The sequence below is a fragment of the Achroia grisella genome, unplaced genomic scaffold (assembly GCF_030625045.1).
Source record: "Achroia grisella isolate CSIRO2021 unplaced genomic scaffold, CSIRO_AGI_Agris_v1 utg1064, whole genome shotgun sequence".
In the NCBI taxonomy this organism is placed as follows: Eukaryota; Metazoa; Arthropoda; class Insecta; order Lepidoptera; family Pyralidae; genus Achroia; species Achroia grisella.
In genome coordinates, this window is record NW_026712568.1 from 658,367 (window position 1) to 675,980 (window position 17,614).

The 17,614-nt window shown below is 31.1% G+C and overlaps 1 protein-coding gene across 2 annotated transcripts; it reads left to right on the forward strand.

Moving 5' to 3' along the window:
• Window positions 1–7,610: 7,610 nt before the first annotated feature.
• On the forward strand, window positions 7,611–15,718 carry LOC131841434 (tissue factor pathway inhibitor-like). 2 transcript variants are annotated; one of them, XM_059189755.1, is made up of 5 exons: window positions 7,611–8,252; window positions 9,455–9,575; window positions 11,102–11,244; window positions 12,135–12,471; window positions 13,188–13,279. In XM_059189755.1, exons 1-4 carry the CDS (start codon window positions 8,151–8,153, stop codon window positions 12,444–12,446), a joined length of 678 nt encoding a protein of 225 aa, XP_059045738.1. In that variant the 5' UTR covers window positions 7,611–8,150; the 3' UTR covers window positions 12,447–12,471; window positions 13,188–13,279. The 2 variants fall into 2 exon arrangements, with proteins under 2 accessions (XP_059045738.1, XP_059045746.1); XM_059189763.1 differs by lacking the exons at window positions 7,611–8,252; window positions 9,455–9,575; window positions 11,102–11,244 and adding exons at window positions 13,638–13,829; window positions 13,913–14,000; window positions 15,002–15,718 and having other exon boundaries at window positions 12,384–12,471; window positions 13,188–13,307.
• Window positions 15,719–17,614: the final 1,896 nt, after the last annotated feature.

The window sequence follows — 17,614 nt, forward strand, 5'->3', positions numbered from 1 at the left end:
TTTTATTTATGTAAATGTATACAAGAAAAAAACTAGACGCACGGAGATTTGTATGAAATATTACAAAGTACGTAAAAGTAAGTAAAACAAAATTATACAGTAACAGAAATATAATATAATTATAAATATAATTAAACAAAGTTTAGAATACAAAGACATTTCTGACGAGCTAGTTACAACACTCTCTCGTAAACAAAAATAACCGAAAAGATTAAAAAAAATGTCCACAATATAGGTAGGTACTATTGTTATGTTATATTATAACACATCAGCAGCTATAACACTGTCTTTCAAATATTCTAAAAATCACAACAACCATTGTTTTGTGAGCAAAAAGTCATAACATATTCAAAAGAATATGAACAACAGAGGTATAACAATCATACAAAACACGTACAAAAAGGATAATATAAGTGATGAATATATAATCTTCTAAACATATAAATTACTATATAATTTATATGTTTAGAAGATAGACTTTGTTATTAAATTCACTAAGATCACGTATTTTACATAGCGCTTCTTTGATTCCACACCTGTTGAAGGATCAAAACAGGTACGTGGACCATCATCAAAAGTTTTCTTATCATTAAAGGATTCGGATGACAGTCATTACCAAGATACCATTAATTGATTCCCTATTAATTACTTATCCATAATACAAATTTCAAGAGTGAAACTTCCTAGGAGTTTGGATATCAACGAAAGAATCTGCAATAATTTTGTCAGTATCAGTTGTATTGAACAGTCGTGCATTTATATATGCTTCTATATTTTAAAAATCTGATATATTTAATAATTATAATCTTCGGTCTAATGCCAATATGATGAAATGGGACGTCCATTTCTCTATCTTCAAAGACATATTGTAATGATTTCCATGCTTCGGCCGCAGTCTGAACATATTACACATGATCATATATACATGACCATCGCTCCACCGTCTTTTGTTAGATATAACTTTGCAAGTGCCCTTCCATCATACCCTGTCTTTGCTGATGCGGGTGTGTGATCGATTTCAGCGAATATAAGTGACCATAGATCCTCATGTAGTAAGTAATTGCACATATTAAACTTGCACGAAAGATACTTTACTCGTAAGAAGGAACGTTGGAATGGATGAGGAATTCGACTTAATGGGTTTTGTCTCCGTCTCATTCTTTAAAAAAATGCATTAGTATTATACGTTACAAAGACGTAAGAGAAGTTACAAGTGTTCTATAATACAACTTTAATTTCTAATTCTGAATATAACAAGAGAATCAATAACAGTTTCGCAACTAAGTTGATTAGTTAGTATTCAATATGAACTATAATTTAAGTAGGTAGTCAGGTTTGTACAGTAATATGCATAGCAGAACTTGGCCATTGGTAATGATATATGTAGTCGTATGTTATCTATGTACCTACAAATAAAATTGGAGTGTCTCTTTGTAATATTGAAATAATCGTTTTTTACTACATGCATATGAATAAAAATACGGTATAAACACCAAAATAATCATTTTTACAATTTTTGTCTGTCTGTCTGTATGTTCGGGCTAATCTATGAAATGTCTGGACTTCTTCACTTCGATTTTAACGGGACTTTTATTGGCAGGTAGCTGATGTAATAAGGAGTAAGGCTACTTTTATTTTAGAAAAATAAAGTTAGATTCCACGCGGACGAATTCGAGGATATCTACAGGTAGTTATTCATATAATAGAGCAGGAGCTGCTGTTATTTGGCAAGATACATTGTAAATCAGCGTACATATCTTGCATGTCGATTAATTAGGTAATAGCTTCTATTAAACCATAATTTAGCAGAAACCTCTTCCATAAATACTAATTAATAACTAATTTTAATTACACTATCTATAAATCAAAAAATGAAGTATAGTGAAATAATATATGGCTATACTAATATATATATACACAGAGATCGAGAATTTTACTATCTGGCAAATAAACTCTGGAACTACTTATTACGGTGCGTAATGAGAAATTAATTCACCTTTTAAAAGATACATTATTCAAAATTATGAAAACTCCATATATTAATGTATACAAATCAATATGTAATAAATTGTGCATTCTGTAGTATACCTACACATTAATATATAAAGGTACATGTGTATTCACAATACACCTGGTATCAGCAAATTCATAAATATAGGTATTTATAAAACTTATACCTGCAGCGTAGCCAGTGCATTATCAACTGTGGTTGTTGTGATTGTAAGTTTATATTGCTCTACAGAACTTGATGATAGTGATTATAATGTTTGTTTTAAATACATTATTTCATTATAAACAATTATGATCGCCATTCAAAAAGTATAGCAATGGGAGGGGATTGTTAGTTATGGGAAATAGTCGCCTTATTACTGTCAAACCATGTCATGTCGATCTTTAGAGATTCCATATAATTGCAGCAGGAGTCCTTCATTATTCGTTTTATTTGTTTGTTTTATATACCATACAAGAGTCTCTATCTATCGAGTATAAGAGAATATTACATGTCAGACAAAATAGTTATATAAACTAATTAAACATTAGTATAGTGATATAACCACAGCACTACTTGCCTTGACTATTCTTCTCCATAGTGATATATACATTATTTTTTTCTAAAAGTACGTAATCTAAAATACATATGTCTTCAATAAGGTGCAAGGTGTTAAGTATCTAAAAAATACAATCTTAATCTGTGAACCCATAAACCAAACAAAAAAAATTATACTGCAATAACAAACTAAATAAACTATCTATAGGTAGGTACATAGATATAAGTCAGGCCACAGACATTATTGGGTCGAGCCACTATGATATTTTGGAACTATAGTCCTAATGAAATTATCAAATTTCAGACGTTCGAAGGAAATAAAGGTAATAAGTAAATACTTTTCTTTTGAGTTTAGTATCCTTATTTCACAACAAAAATTTATGTCTCAAATAATTTCGTTTTGAAATATGGAATATAAAATGTAATAGCTACATATTGTTTATAATTTATTGCTATAGGTTGTAATTTTATATTCTGACTACATTCTGTTCAACGCTTACAAATAAATACGTAACACAATGAAAGTACTTGCTCAACTGTTTTATATTTTAGGTTTATTTTTCTTTGTGATTTACTTTGTGAATGCTGTAAGTAAAATTATTTTATACAACTGTTTCAAGTTTAGGTAGAAATTTTAATGAATTATTATAATAAATTAATAATTTAGTAAGTAGCACAGAAAAAGATAACGAGTCTACTTCAATCTTTAATAGGCATATGGCTACGTCACACTTTGTTCTTAGATATAATTTATTCTTCATCATTCATTTGTTGGTGTTGTTAATTTAAAATGTCACGTAAGGACGCGTGCCTTCTTTTAAAACAGGTTGAAATTTAGAGTTCTGCAATTATCTATGAAAGTAGGGATAACAAGCCGATCATACGATTCGCTACTGAGAATGTCTAGTGGTTTACAAATAATGTCAAAGTGACAGTTTCAGCAACATCCTTATGGCCGGTCTTAGGTATGATCTGACGACACCATGATGTAATAATCTACAAATAATAACTATAGTCTCCTTTTATTCTTGGAGAGTAAAATGATAGATGTAAATGTAAAATTTTCTAATAATGTTACAAGCTCTAGACCCCTCTAGAGCTTGTAACATTATTGAAAGATTTTTAATACCTGCGATACCGATTTGTTAAATTGTATTTTTTTACTTTACGTAGTTTGCATGTTTTCGAAATTAGTGTTTCCATTATTGTCTTTGTATTAAAGTAAAACAAAACAAAAACACATTTTTGTAATTTCCGTAGCTCTACATACAGTAATTTTTATGGTATTAAGTTAAAAACCAACTACTTTTTTTCCTTTAAACACTGAATATTTTAAATAGGTATATGTTTTATGAAATATGACTCGATGCGAAGCTCATTTGTAATTCGCAAAAAGCTGACAAAATAGGCAACGTCAAATTTGTCTCCGAGACGAAAAAACGGACTATAAACACTTATTGTTCACATAATATTGCGTGTATTTATGCTTTGTACAGGAAAATATAATTGGTGTGACATGATTTATGTTTTGTTGCTCTATAAAGATAGCCTAGGTAGCTAAAAGGCAGGCAAATAAAAACAATGACAATATCTCTTTTATCTAAGCGAATCGATATTTAGTTTGACCAATAACTTAAAAGTATATCTATCCATTGAGTATTTATTATACCTACTATTGAAATGTCTCTTACGGATTACTAATGTTTTCTTTTGGTATGCTATTCATTACTACGTATGTTGATGTATAAATAAACTATATAAAATGTTTTCTTTGCTCAGGCACCATGCCGGAAACCACGTGATCCTGTACATCAAAACTTGAGAACGGTACATTCCATCCGTGGTACAATAGCAGACGAAATACAAAAGATACATTTTATTTTTAAAAATACTATCGATCTTTTTAAGAAAAAACATTAACAGCACAGCATTTTAAATGCCGAAATATTCAAATATCCGTAGTAAATAATGAACGATGTTTACGACTATCATAGATGTAGCAGCAAAGTTCTTATATTATTTTGTAAAAGATTATTTGCAGCGTATTAAATATCTCAGTAAAAAGTAAAGAGCCTACTACTCAGCAAAATTTATATTTTACTAAGATCCAATTTTATGCAGGTATTTTAGGAAACAATACATCTTATGTCATACAACAAAAAACTTGTTATAGTTACCTACTGATAGAAATGAATTGTTAATATAGGCCAGTAGATTCCCAAATATTTATTTATTTTCAGTGTACTATTTGTGCTGCACATAAGGCGCATGGGGTGATGCGTGAAAAATTTATGAAAGTTGAAATGCCCAGAAGAAAGTACATTCATCGTCTAATAAATAGCACGTCTCCATACTAAGACTCAGCGAAGTAGAAATGGAATTATAACGGAAATTTAAGATATTCTTTTTATTTTAAATGAATTTACTGAAAAGTTATTGAGTACTATAGATTTTATTCAAAATAAAAACACACAGAAAAATATCTCGCAGTAATGTTTATAATATGGACTGGAATATATCTGTATAAGATTTCTATTAAAGAAAATTACCTAAATTCAATTTAGTTCATTTTGCTTATAGAGGCAGAATTGTGTTAATAACATTTTAGCTATTGTATGGCAGGCCCAACGTGCTGGTCATCGCCGAAACAATATAGTTCCTGGGGAAAGTCGAACGAAGAGTACAACATTAGCACCTCAAATTCAAAGCATCATCTCCCACCTGAGTACCAGCAAACTACTGAAAAACAAAACTGACTACGAAGAGTTGTTACGACATTTGAAAGAAATATTTCACACTACCGCTACTACGGTATGCGCTCGATGCAGAAAAAATTAAAATATGCTTGAAACACAAAGTAGTATATTTTTGTTTCAATATTGTTATAAATTATAAATATATATCATCTAATGTTGTCTTTAATATAACATTTAGTTTATATTCTAAAAGTAAAATTAATATAACCAAAATAAGTAAAAATTAAATTAAAATCAACAGTAGGTATATACACATATACCTCTGTATTGAATTATACAGGCATCGTAATGGAGATTGTTAATTTGATTGTATTCTTTCATATAAACTAAACACAACTCATGGGAAATACAAAAATATACTCCGTCTACAATTAACTTACACAAAGGTATACCTATGTACTTGCTATAAAAAAAATACATACCTATACAGCTTCCTGACAAGTTGTGTAATATATCTGAATTGTATCACACAACATAAATATATTACATGACTTTCGTATGAATTAAAATTATTTATTTAAGTATTTGATATATTATTATCTAATTGAGAAATACTTACATGAATATTGTGTATATAATTATATCAAGTTCCTCTTAACTTAGCTATAAACTCGTTTACATATGTAGGTATACTTGTATTTGTATGATAAAGAGAATACCTTCCCATTCAAAATAGGTCGTCTACGCTTTTATGAAAATAAATTTTGACAGAAGTCATGAAAAAAATATATTTATTTATTTAAAATAAAAATTGTATCTATAAATAATCAGAAATGTATTCAAATGACTTTCGTCCATACTTCATACTGATTAGAAAAGAAGAAGAAAAAGGGGATAAATATGCTAAAATCAATATGGAGGTAAAACATCGAGCTATTTGCGAACCACTGAACCCCTTTACAAAGAAAACAGTTCATACCCAAACTTATCCAACAAAAATTATACCAGCTGCACCAAGGAAAGCCTGCTGTTATTATTGTTCATAAAATATTTTTCTTCAGAGTTGAATGCTTATGAGGAGGCATTTTACTGTGGTATAGAACGCTGACTATTGCAATGTAAACTAGATATTTGGCACATGCGACAAGGATGAAGCAACAGCCGCTCATACATTTTATTAGCACAGTTTGGGCTAGATCATTCAGTAATGTAATGGGAGATTCAATTAAATTAATAAGTTGCCATAAAATGTCATCTAATATTTATCTATTTTGTTTGCAATTATATCGCCATTTATCTGATTATCTGTCAATAGAAATGGCAGACTGGGATCAATCAAAACAATACGGAAATAAAACCGGGCAAGTTTAGTTTCTGATTTAGGTCCGAAGTGTAACATTGGTTTGGGTTAAATATGACTTCTGCAAATAAAGTTATTATTTACTCTTTTTACTTTTCGAATTATCAATTTATTTTATTGTTATAAAACTTTACATAAGTACTTACCTACCTGTATGTGCAATACATTTTATTGGATTAGATTGCATTGCCCACACACTCACTTAGGTACGTTAGATAAAACTTTGTCAGTTTTCATTACCCTCTTAATGAAAATTTACGAAGATATTGTAGACTATATCGTACGGATCTTAAAAAAGGAAATGAAGTAAAGAATAATATTTCAAATGTTCGATAGTCACATAATAGGAGAGTAATCCGTACTAAATACCTAGTTATTAAAAATTCAATTTTGAAATCATACCAACTAGGCAACTGTAATCAGTAGATATAATCAATTTGATTTTCTTATGTGCTAAACAGCACTGAGTAGTAAAGTACCTACTATAATAATTTAAAAGGTAAAAAACAGTCTAATTTGGTTAATTACCTAATATTAAAATTAAATTTATCTATAATATTTAATATAATTTAATAATAATAGTTTTCACATAGTTTTATAAAACTTACAAAACAATACATTATATTATACTATAGATAATATATATTTTTTTATTTTGGTCTCTTGTATTGTGAGAATATTTACAATTAAATAACAACATTACAATTAATTTCCTTTATCTGTAATTTATATATTTGGAGAATAAAAGTAAAATTCATATTTTGACGACAAGAATATATTATAGATAAGTATATATCGAGTTTCAATCCTAAGCTGTTATTTCAGGCGAAAATGCTTTTTACATTACATTTTATATTTTCTTAGCTGGTAACACACACTAGTTGTCTCGATAAGAAAAAGCTTAATACGACAGCTGTACGAGTAAACGTCTATTGCCTGCTTCGTCTTTAAACAAAAGACGGGATGAATGAGAAAAAGATAACAGTAACCCTCTGTCAGTCAGCAGTCAGTATGTCAGTATCAAACTGTCAATATATGCATTTTTTCGTTAATTATCGAAAATACGATAAAGTAAAACAAATAATTTGATATTTTTTATAAAACTTATTATGATGTTAAATTGTGCGGCATATTTTTATAAATACTCGTCTCAGAATGAAGTCTTTGTATTTGTGTTTATTTTCAAGTGAAAACATGGTTTGACATTTGAATTGCATTGCAAGTGCATAGTGAATATTAATTATATCTGTGACTACATAGAGAATCATAACTCACACAAGAATATAGTACCAGTGACCCGGGGGTAGTTGGCCTCGGTGGATATTGCCGTGGCAACGGGGAGCTCCCCCAGACCCTGCCTACACCCTCCACGGGGGGGTCGTATAGAGAATCGATAGTGCTAGCCCTAGCAAGCCTAGATGCACTTCGTCCGTGGTCGTAGCAACAAGTAAAGTAATATATTCATTGGGCGTTGTTATAATTTTATTAAATCCAGTTTGTCCAATTTATTCTTATTAGTGCTAATAAGTATTAATTGATATAGTGTATGTACAATAGTGATATGGCAGAAAATCAGCAAATAATGCAACCAGAAGATGTAGCTTCTACAAGTTCCGGGTTGACAACTGTCACCCCACAACAGCAAGCGGTAAGAGTTTTAGTTTTACCAGGCGATTTAAGCAGAGTCACCGCTGGCGTTGTACTTCGCTGTTCGAGAGTACTAATGTATCATGTATGCCTGCAAGTATGTAATTGTATTCTATATTATGTTGGAACTAGCAGATAGCGGTAAAGGAAGGAATCTGCCATTGATTACAAGACATTAAATACTAATGTAATTTTGAAATGAGAATTTATTATAATTATATTTGAGATATAATTTAAACAATAAATGGGAATATTTTATGCATAATTTAGTACTTTTTATTTAGTTTTTACATAAAGTTATAACATAGTTTAGATATAATATTTTTAAGAAATATGTCAGTTTTTTGTGACTATAAAGAAAACACAAAAGCAGACATTAATTAATTCCTTATAGGGTGAGAGCTTGCGACCACTGGACCTTTCTTATTTTATAAAAGCTGATAGTTTCTCTACATATGTCAGGTAAGTTTAATTCCCGACTATAGTATTTGGGTTGGATGCCTTTATCATTAAAAGTCTACTACGGATTCTAGTTTGCTGATTATATATGGAATCAAGTTAAAAAGTGTATCACTTTTTGCTGTGCGTTTTATAAAATATCCTTAGAATTTATTTTTCTTTGTCTAATATGTCTATAAATAGAATGAAATATTTCTGGTAAGATGAAGGAATTATTTTAAAGGATATTTTGTTAGTTCCCATATCTAGATTCTCAATTTAAAGCTTAAATACTAGAATATAATTATATTTTATTACATACAGTTTAAGAGTCTCGGCGGAGAGTTGGAAGCCTATTGACTGACTGGCATTACATGTGATTTCTAATATTTTATGTTTTATTTGATATTATATGAAATATGTAATATTAGAAATCACATTATAACAGAATATATATAAATACTGAGCGTTGTACTATAGCAAATTTTGCTTTAAGTTGCAATGATCCAAATCCATAGTTGGAGATTGCAACTTACATATATTGTGCGAAATATTGGACTTGGGTTTGTTCATTGGTAAATGAGCAAACCAAAATAATATACCAATTTGCATTGTACAATCAATTAGTCTGTACCAGCTAGATAAAAGATCTGTTGTTTATTTAATATTTAAGTTATGAAATCTACAGTAACTATAAATTTTCAGTTCTTTCTCTATACCTGAGGATTACATAATTTATTTAACATGCTATGTATATTCTAAAAGGAGACTGTGGAACCACCGGCGGTATTGACATTGCAGCCAAAACGTGATCATCCTCGCAAGAAAGTTGGCTGGTCCGAGGACACCATTGACAACGAGAACATGACCAAGAAGAAATCGAAATGTAAATCATCTTAATATCCTAAGGATTTTATGTATTTTATAATTAAATATTAAGAGTCGAAAACCTAATAATTTATTTGTGTTAGAATTAATCACATTAGTTATAATAGTAGTTATGTAAACGAGTACTGATTCTATAAGAGCACCCTGCAGTTTTAGTATTAAACACGAATTAACAATTACAGGCTATTTTATTTTAGTATAGACCAAGCGCAGAGTATGCAAAAAAATCTATTAAGGACAACCTTGTAGTCCAGTAGTGCACCCAATACAGACATTTGTATTCATAAGTTTTGTATTAAAGTTTGTTTGTTTATAAGGGATGGAAAGTGTGAGAGTAAAAGGAAATGTGTGTGTAAAAACTCACCTTGTCATAATAGAGTAGCACCAACATTAAAAATATGGATGTGAAATGTGGGAATGGCAGAGGAAGCAAGAAAGCAATATTAGTGCTGTGGAGATGAGAGTATTGAAAAGTGTAGGCGGCGTGACGGTAAAAGAGAGAGAATGACAAATCGTGTCGTAAGTGATAACTGAAAATTGAAAGATTGTGTGGTGATAAAAATCGAAAGAAACATGTTACGCTGGATTAGGCATATGGAAAGGATGTACGAATGAGATATATTCAACGAGAATAAAAATGATGGTGGGAGACGCCATAGGACGTCGTCCAAATAGGTACATTGGTATTGCAAAAGGGCCAATTAAAAAGTACCCGTAACCAGTGGACTTGTATAAATAGATTGATGAATGTTAAGGAAAAAAAGCAGTATATATATGTATCGAAGATTTTGGCGTTCCTCTTTGCGAGTCTCTTCCCATCCCAATGGGAGACAGGAGTGAGTGAGATGTATACACTGTTTTGAAAAATATTATTTGGTTTTATTTATTTTTTTTTTCCAGGAAAGGGTAAATGTATTACTTTACTTGAAGTACAATATATTTTATGCGTCTTTGGTTTTATCAGCCTCGCAGTTTTGATAGTCGAATATTTAGATATTCGACCTTTATGATTTGTGTAATTTTATATAGTTTTTTTTTTATATTTAATTGACTAAGTTAGTTATGTACCAGGTTTTTTTATAATGGAGAATAATAGAATGTTGTGCGATTGCGCTAGCAGTATATATTGGCGGGGCACCAGTGAAGGATAATAAGATGAGAATGAGGTCAGATCTGTTAGTCCATCGTGACAAATTCACCAGGTATTAATTATTATGTATTCCATGGGGGACCGCGTGGAAGTCAGCCTGAGATACTACTAGTGGGGTCACCAGTATCAATGTACACCTATATAGTACCCACTACTAACAACCCCCTTTCCCCCTTGTACCAGGTTAACACATTACCTTACTTTCAGATGGCGGCTAGTTCAATTTCCGCACAATAAATAAAAAATATTCATAAATTCATCGTATGACAACTTGTTCGTTTTACCACACAGTTCAAGTTTTAATTTGGCACTAGACGATATTGTATGAGTTGTCTAATGTAATTTATTTATATCATTATTGACTTCACTTGCAGGTTGCTGTATTTTTCAAAGGCACAAACAGAAATTTGAAGATACAGACTCCGAGTCCAGTGAAGCCGAGTGCGAACACTGTCTTAAACATGTGGAGCGTCGGAAGAAGAATCGCCGAAGGGCTAATAGAAATAGAGAAATACAGGTGACATATTTGTGGTAATAACAATTATTCAATTGGACTATACCTGTCCAAAAATATAGCTGATATTTATGTCAGGTTTTTGACAATACGTGAATGATATATATATACTTTGTCTGCTAATAAATAATAAAAAACTATGATTAATATTTATGTAACTTAACCTTTATAACATCCAGTTGTCATCATAATAATCATAATAACCCTTATTCTATTTCTAGCACTGGGACCACTAGTCCCTACTGGTAACAATCCCATTCTTATAAATACATAGAAAACACTCCGAACAACACAAACAATCAATACAAATGTTTGTTTGAGGAATCGAACCTAGGACCATCGCATCGTGGCTTAATTTTTGCGCTAAACCGCAATGGTTTAGCGCAACAATTAAGCCACGAAGATTTGAAAAATTAAGTTGGATGAATTGGTATTAATTTCGTACACTTTTACTTAGTCGTGGTATTCAAGATATTCGGATTTCAGATTCATCAGTGAAAAACGAATTAAAAGTCGTTTCTGAGGTTAGGATGAACAAACTTACAGATAAACAGATAAAAATCCGAAATACTTTTTTTGTTCATTAACATAAGATAATATGTCTATTATATATGTATGCTATATGTCTAAAAGACAATATGTCTTGTATTTTTTGCCCATCATCCTTCACAAAGGAAGACCTAAAAAATACGACCAAATACGCAAATATCGGGAGAAATAAATTTATTTAATGAGAAGTGCAACTTATAAATTATCCCGTTTCTATGATTTAATATGTAAATTACAGACGGTTCGTTTACAATTTTATATATTAGGATATACATAGGGCTGCTAACCAAAGTTCTTTATATTCAAAATTTTTGATAATCAATTATGGAATTATGTTATTTCAGCAAATAACATCGACCGAACAGGATTCAGAGCTAGCGTCACCCGATGCGTCGACGTCAACATCGGTGTCGCCGGATGTGTCTGCGTCAGCATCAACATCAGTGTCGCCCGATGTGTCAGCGTCAGTGTCAGTGTCTCCTGATGCATCGGCGTCGGTGTCAGTATCGCCTGATGCATCGGCATCGGCGTCAGTGTCGCCTGATGCTTCAGCCTCTGCGTCAACTTCGGATTCACCCGATGCGTCACCCGAGCGGCCGTTAACAATTCTGTTGCACGCAGGGGAGCCGCCGGAGAAGCAGCATTCGCCTATTTAACTCTTACAACTCTTAAAATCCATGGGTAAAGCTACAAATATTTTTGCTCTCAAATTTGTAAATACAGATGCCTATATTCCGATTATTTTATCATGCAGTACCATGTACTTCACATCAAATTAATTAACTTTTATGATCTTATGTCAACTTATGTTGATTATATAATAAGTTTTGTATCATTTGCAACAACTAGGTAGTAATACACTTTTTAAAACTATTGTTACGAATAATATTTAACATGGCCGTTAACTGTACCTTGTGGAAGTAATTATCGAAATTGAAGTATAAATCATATCAATATTTGATAAAATCTTGGAGAAAATCTTTCAGAAAACGCCCTCAACTGCTCCATAAGTAATTCCGCGGATTTGGAGTCCCCTCTGCAAAGCCCAGCTGCGCCAGCGGCAGTAGAATAGTTTGTAAAAAAAAGCGCGAAAACAGAAACAGTCTTTGTATGATACCTATTTATATAGAACTGAGTTTAGAGAGGTGTACAAATATTTTCATTCTCAATATCACAAATGTTAACAAAAAAAGTACACTACAAGTCTTGGCTTAACTTACCAATTTTCTTTTTACTGCATTATACGGGTAACTGTAGCTAATAAAAATATTTTATGTACATTTCCTTATTTTCTGTAATTTTTTTATTTACGTATTAAACTTTATATAGTATACATATGAAATTTGTTTGTTTCAAAGGATATAAAAAATGTTTATTGTTGGTGTTTTTGTTTTTAGTTTCTATGTCTGTCGGGCGAAAGGGCAAAAGAAAGTCACATTACGATTATCATAGGCGCAAAACAACAACTAATCCTGGGACCAAGACAATTTGTATGCAATTGGATAATACTTTACGAGGTATTAATATAATATATAATTAATAATATATACGCTATATTGATTTCGTTTAATATGCAATAACTGTGGTTTGAGGTTGTCAAAGTCGAGTATTTTAACGCCGCCAATTTATTTGTTGTGGACCGCTGGAACACACTTTTCTTAACAACCTAATTAATAGCACAATAAAATCAATAAATGACAACCTACTTTAAAATTTATTAATCTATTAAGCGACCAGACTTATAACAGCAGATACAGTCAAAAGATTAGTGGCCAGATGTGGTTGACCATACAAAAAGGAATGTTATGATAATTCTAACCCTTAAAAATCCTTTTTTGTTTTTTCAGCCCGGCACAAAACTTGTTTCCTTCGTCCTGACACTGGGCCATGTCGGGCTGATATAATTCAATGGTACTTTGATGTGAAGCAAAGAAAATGCTATAGATTTTTTTGGGGTGGATGCCAGGGTAACGGAAACAAGTTTGAATCAAAAAATGAATGCTTAGAATACTGCTACATTAACACTACATCGCCTAGACGTAAGTTGAACCCAGTTGAACGTGATAGATATTTATGTTGCAAGATTTTTATATATTTATATTTGTATTATTTGTATTCACAGAACAAATACCTTTCTTCTGCTCTCTCTCGTTTGATTATGGAAACTGCTTTGGATATTACAACCGATGGACTTGGGATAAATATGCGAAGTAAGTGTTATATTATATACATATCATTATTACATATGTAAGTTTTGCTGTAATGAACCAAGCAGACCATTGATACGAATACGCAGGATACGAATGCAAGAGACATCCTGTCGTCACGTGACACCTACTGTACCCCTGCCTTTTCTGGGGGCTAAGATGTGGTGCTTCCATATCTTACAATTTCACAGTAATATCTCGTACTTTAAATTGAAACATTTCTAAAGCAAGCTATATTGTGACCGAACAGGTGAGACAGGTAGACATGCATTTGAATTCGTACAAATATTATAATTGCAGCGGCAGACCCATTGTTCTTAATTTAATAACATTCTTAATGACAATAATAATAATCACCCAGGACAATACAAGCAGCGCCATCTAGTCTCAAACTACGCAGAGCTTGTGTTATGAATACTAGACAACTGATACAAATAAGATGTATTTTTTGTATATACCAATACAAACAATCATATTCTCAATCAAAATCAAATATGACGAACACAAAAAATATTTTTGTGCGTTAATTTATATTTTTAATGACTCACCGGCGAAGTAAAAGATGATACAGAAATACCAAAATTAAATTCGAGAGATGGCAGAGTCGCTCCTATCTCTTTTCATTGGATTCAAATATATTCAGCGAAATTTTGGCATGTAAATGTTGCGTTCATCACAACAATATTTCAGCAATATTATTACATATCCTAACTACGATAACAGAATGCAAATGAAATTACTTGTTTGTAGAATTCGAGTTCTTCAAACAAGGAAATTTTAAGTGGTGAGAAATTATGATGAAATTGCATGGAAAATAGTAAAAACAACAATTTTATTTTTCCATAAAAACTGTTCGTACCTATCAAACCTGTGCTTACAGAAATTAATTGCGTATCTAAACTTAAAAAACCCTTTGATATTATTTAATTCTGAGGCGGTGTTAGCTAGTGTATGCTCGTATATGCATAGAAATGATACTAATAATATGATCGTTTGATTTCCAGGACGTGCAAGCGTCGGCTGTACTCGGGCTGCGGCGGCAACCAGAATAATTTCGAGTCCCACGCCGAGTGTTTGGCGACCTGTCTCAACCCGCCAAACAATACTATGAGCAGGTTTCATCAGTACACTACCTGTATACCATTTAATATAGCTGAACTGAATTGATACATATTTAAACAATCTCAATTATATCTAAATAATATTTAAGCAATAGTATAGTAGTAAAGGACTTAAAGTATGTATTCCAATGAGCGCCGAGTATGTATTATATATCAATGTATCTATTCGATGTACCTAGTAAATATAGTTGAACGGTTTCAAGAATACAATTTGCAATTATATCGATTATAACATATTAAATGTGGGAATATAATATACTGTATTACATACAAGAATATGATATATGTATTTTATAGATAATCAATGTCTATTCATAGATAAGCACTATTTGTAGCTGAAAAGAATATTGTAGTAAAAAGAAGCTTGATGTGTCTGTTCTGCAAGTTATCTGGAGGGATTGTTTAAAGAATGTATTAAAATACATAGTCATATATGCATATAATCTGTGGCTTACACAAACATAAATGTAAATAATCACATTGTAGAGCTGTTATTGCCGATTGTTCAATGTAAACTGTATGTCAACCGCAAATATTAAAATAGCGTGCCGTATTACACCTGTATTGTCTAACAATTATTAAATACAATAAATACATATCAGTACCTATCTCTGAATTATTATTTAATTGTCATCTATCGACGCCGTGGTGAACACAACACTAAGGCTAGCCTAAAGTTTTGAATGAACTATCTCTGACCAGTAAGCGGTTAGAATCTTCTTGTAAGAGGATTCTTAAGATATCAAGAGGTAGCAAGCTATAGCGCTTTGCAACCTACTAACACAATTAACCATTTAAGACCCATCCTCACCTCTACACAGCTTTATAATAACAAGTTATTAGCTACCTTTAAATTGCAACAATATGATTATCCTGACTAATTCTTTTATTTGTAGCTACCTGTATCCGCAACTTCGTCCGCGTGGAATTTATTTTATTATTCTAAAAACAAAAGTAGCCTAAATTACTCATTATTACATCAGCTACCTGCCAAAAAACTCGCGTCAAAATCGGTCCAGCCATAATTTTTTATGTATGCACCGTATTTATATTATGTATGTAGTAAAATCGGTTACTTCAATAGTGTACTAGTACTTGAAGTAACCGTTTTTTACTACACACACTCCAATTTTATTTGTATGCATACATGGGTCAACTTTGTTTTTTTAGATAGTGTAGGCCCTAGTACCTACTTGTTGGATACAATTTGCGTATCCTATTTTAGACAACATTCATAGACAATAATCAAATGTTAAAAATATTTAAATATTAAACATTCGTACACACTATATTATTTTATTTTAATGAATTATTATTAATTAACAATATTTGATGATATATTTAAAAATAATGAGTAATATTACTAATTATATGTACATATTCGGGGGCTATTTTTCTAATATATCTTGTGCCTATATGACTCGCATTTAAATATATGTATTCTACATAAATTCCAGCTGTTTTTACGTAAAACACATTAACGCAAACAGTTTTCACTTCGTCACGATTTTATTATATGTAAAGAAATATAAAGATAAGATAAATATTCAAGTAATCATATGAAAGAGTTAATTTGTGAAAAACTGGGTTAATCTACCTAATGAATATAATAATAATACCTCAGGAGAATCATCAGAGCACCATCTACTCCCCAGTTAAGCCAGCCCTATGTTACGGGTGCTAGACAAATAAATACATAGACAATTTTTTTTGAAAATATTCAATTTACGCAGAACACCAAAAGCTATACAAACAATCATATTCTTGAATACAAATATATGTACTGTGCGAAGAATTAAATTAATGATCATTAAGGAAGTATGTCGATGTAGTAAGCTAAACCGTTAGACCACCCCTGCTGTAATTCTAAATCTCCAAAGTTTCCTAAGCGACAACTGTAATATTATTACAGCTGATAAATAAAAACAACAACTATATGTACATGTAGTACCTAACATTGATCTTTGTACATATAATTTTTGGCACAATTTTTAAAAAGAGAAAAAAAAAACCCTACTTACAGTAAGAGGACGAAAACGTTTTTTGTTTAGAAAATAACATAACTAATGCGTCATGCCCTGAGATTCTAACTGATGACGATCTGTTTGTCATTATTAAAGAGTCAATTTTCTTGATACCTACGTCAGTACTATAAGTACCTAGCTTTGTCTCAAGTACTAATGAGATTAAACTGGAAATATATACCATTATACATAGATTACGGCTTATCGTGGTCGGCATATTTTATGATATTCTGAAGAGTTTACTACGTAAAGTTACAAATCATTTTTCACAATAGAATTCACTACTCTGAAACGACATGAAGGCACAATAGTCTATAAGTTAATTACAACAATGGGTTATCGATAATGTAAATAAGTACACTAATATTCTATATGAAATATTGTTGTAAAATATTGTATACGACCTATCAAGTTAAGTGATTTATTATGCATGTTTATTAGAAATACAAATACTAATTACGATGTAGTTTGC

Excerpts from the sequence above, each read along its gene's own strand:
- LOC131841434 (XM_059189755.1), top strand. The coding sequence starts at position 8,151 with ATGTACAATAGTGATATGGCAGAAAATCAGCAAATAATGCAACCAGAA. Across the intron at positions 9,576-11,101 it reads GACCAAGAAGAAATCGAAAT|GTTGCTGTATTTTTCAAAGG; the intron begins GTAAATCATCTT and ends CTTCACTTGCAG. Across the intron at positions 11,245-12,134 it reads ATAGAAATAGAGAAATACAG|CAAATAACATCGACCGAACA; the intron begins GTGACATATTTG and ends ATGTTATTTCAG.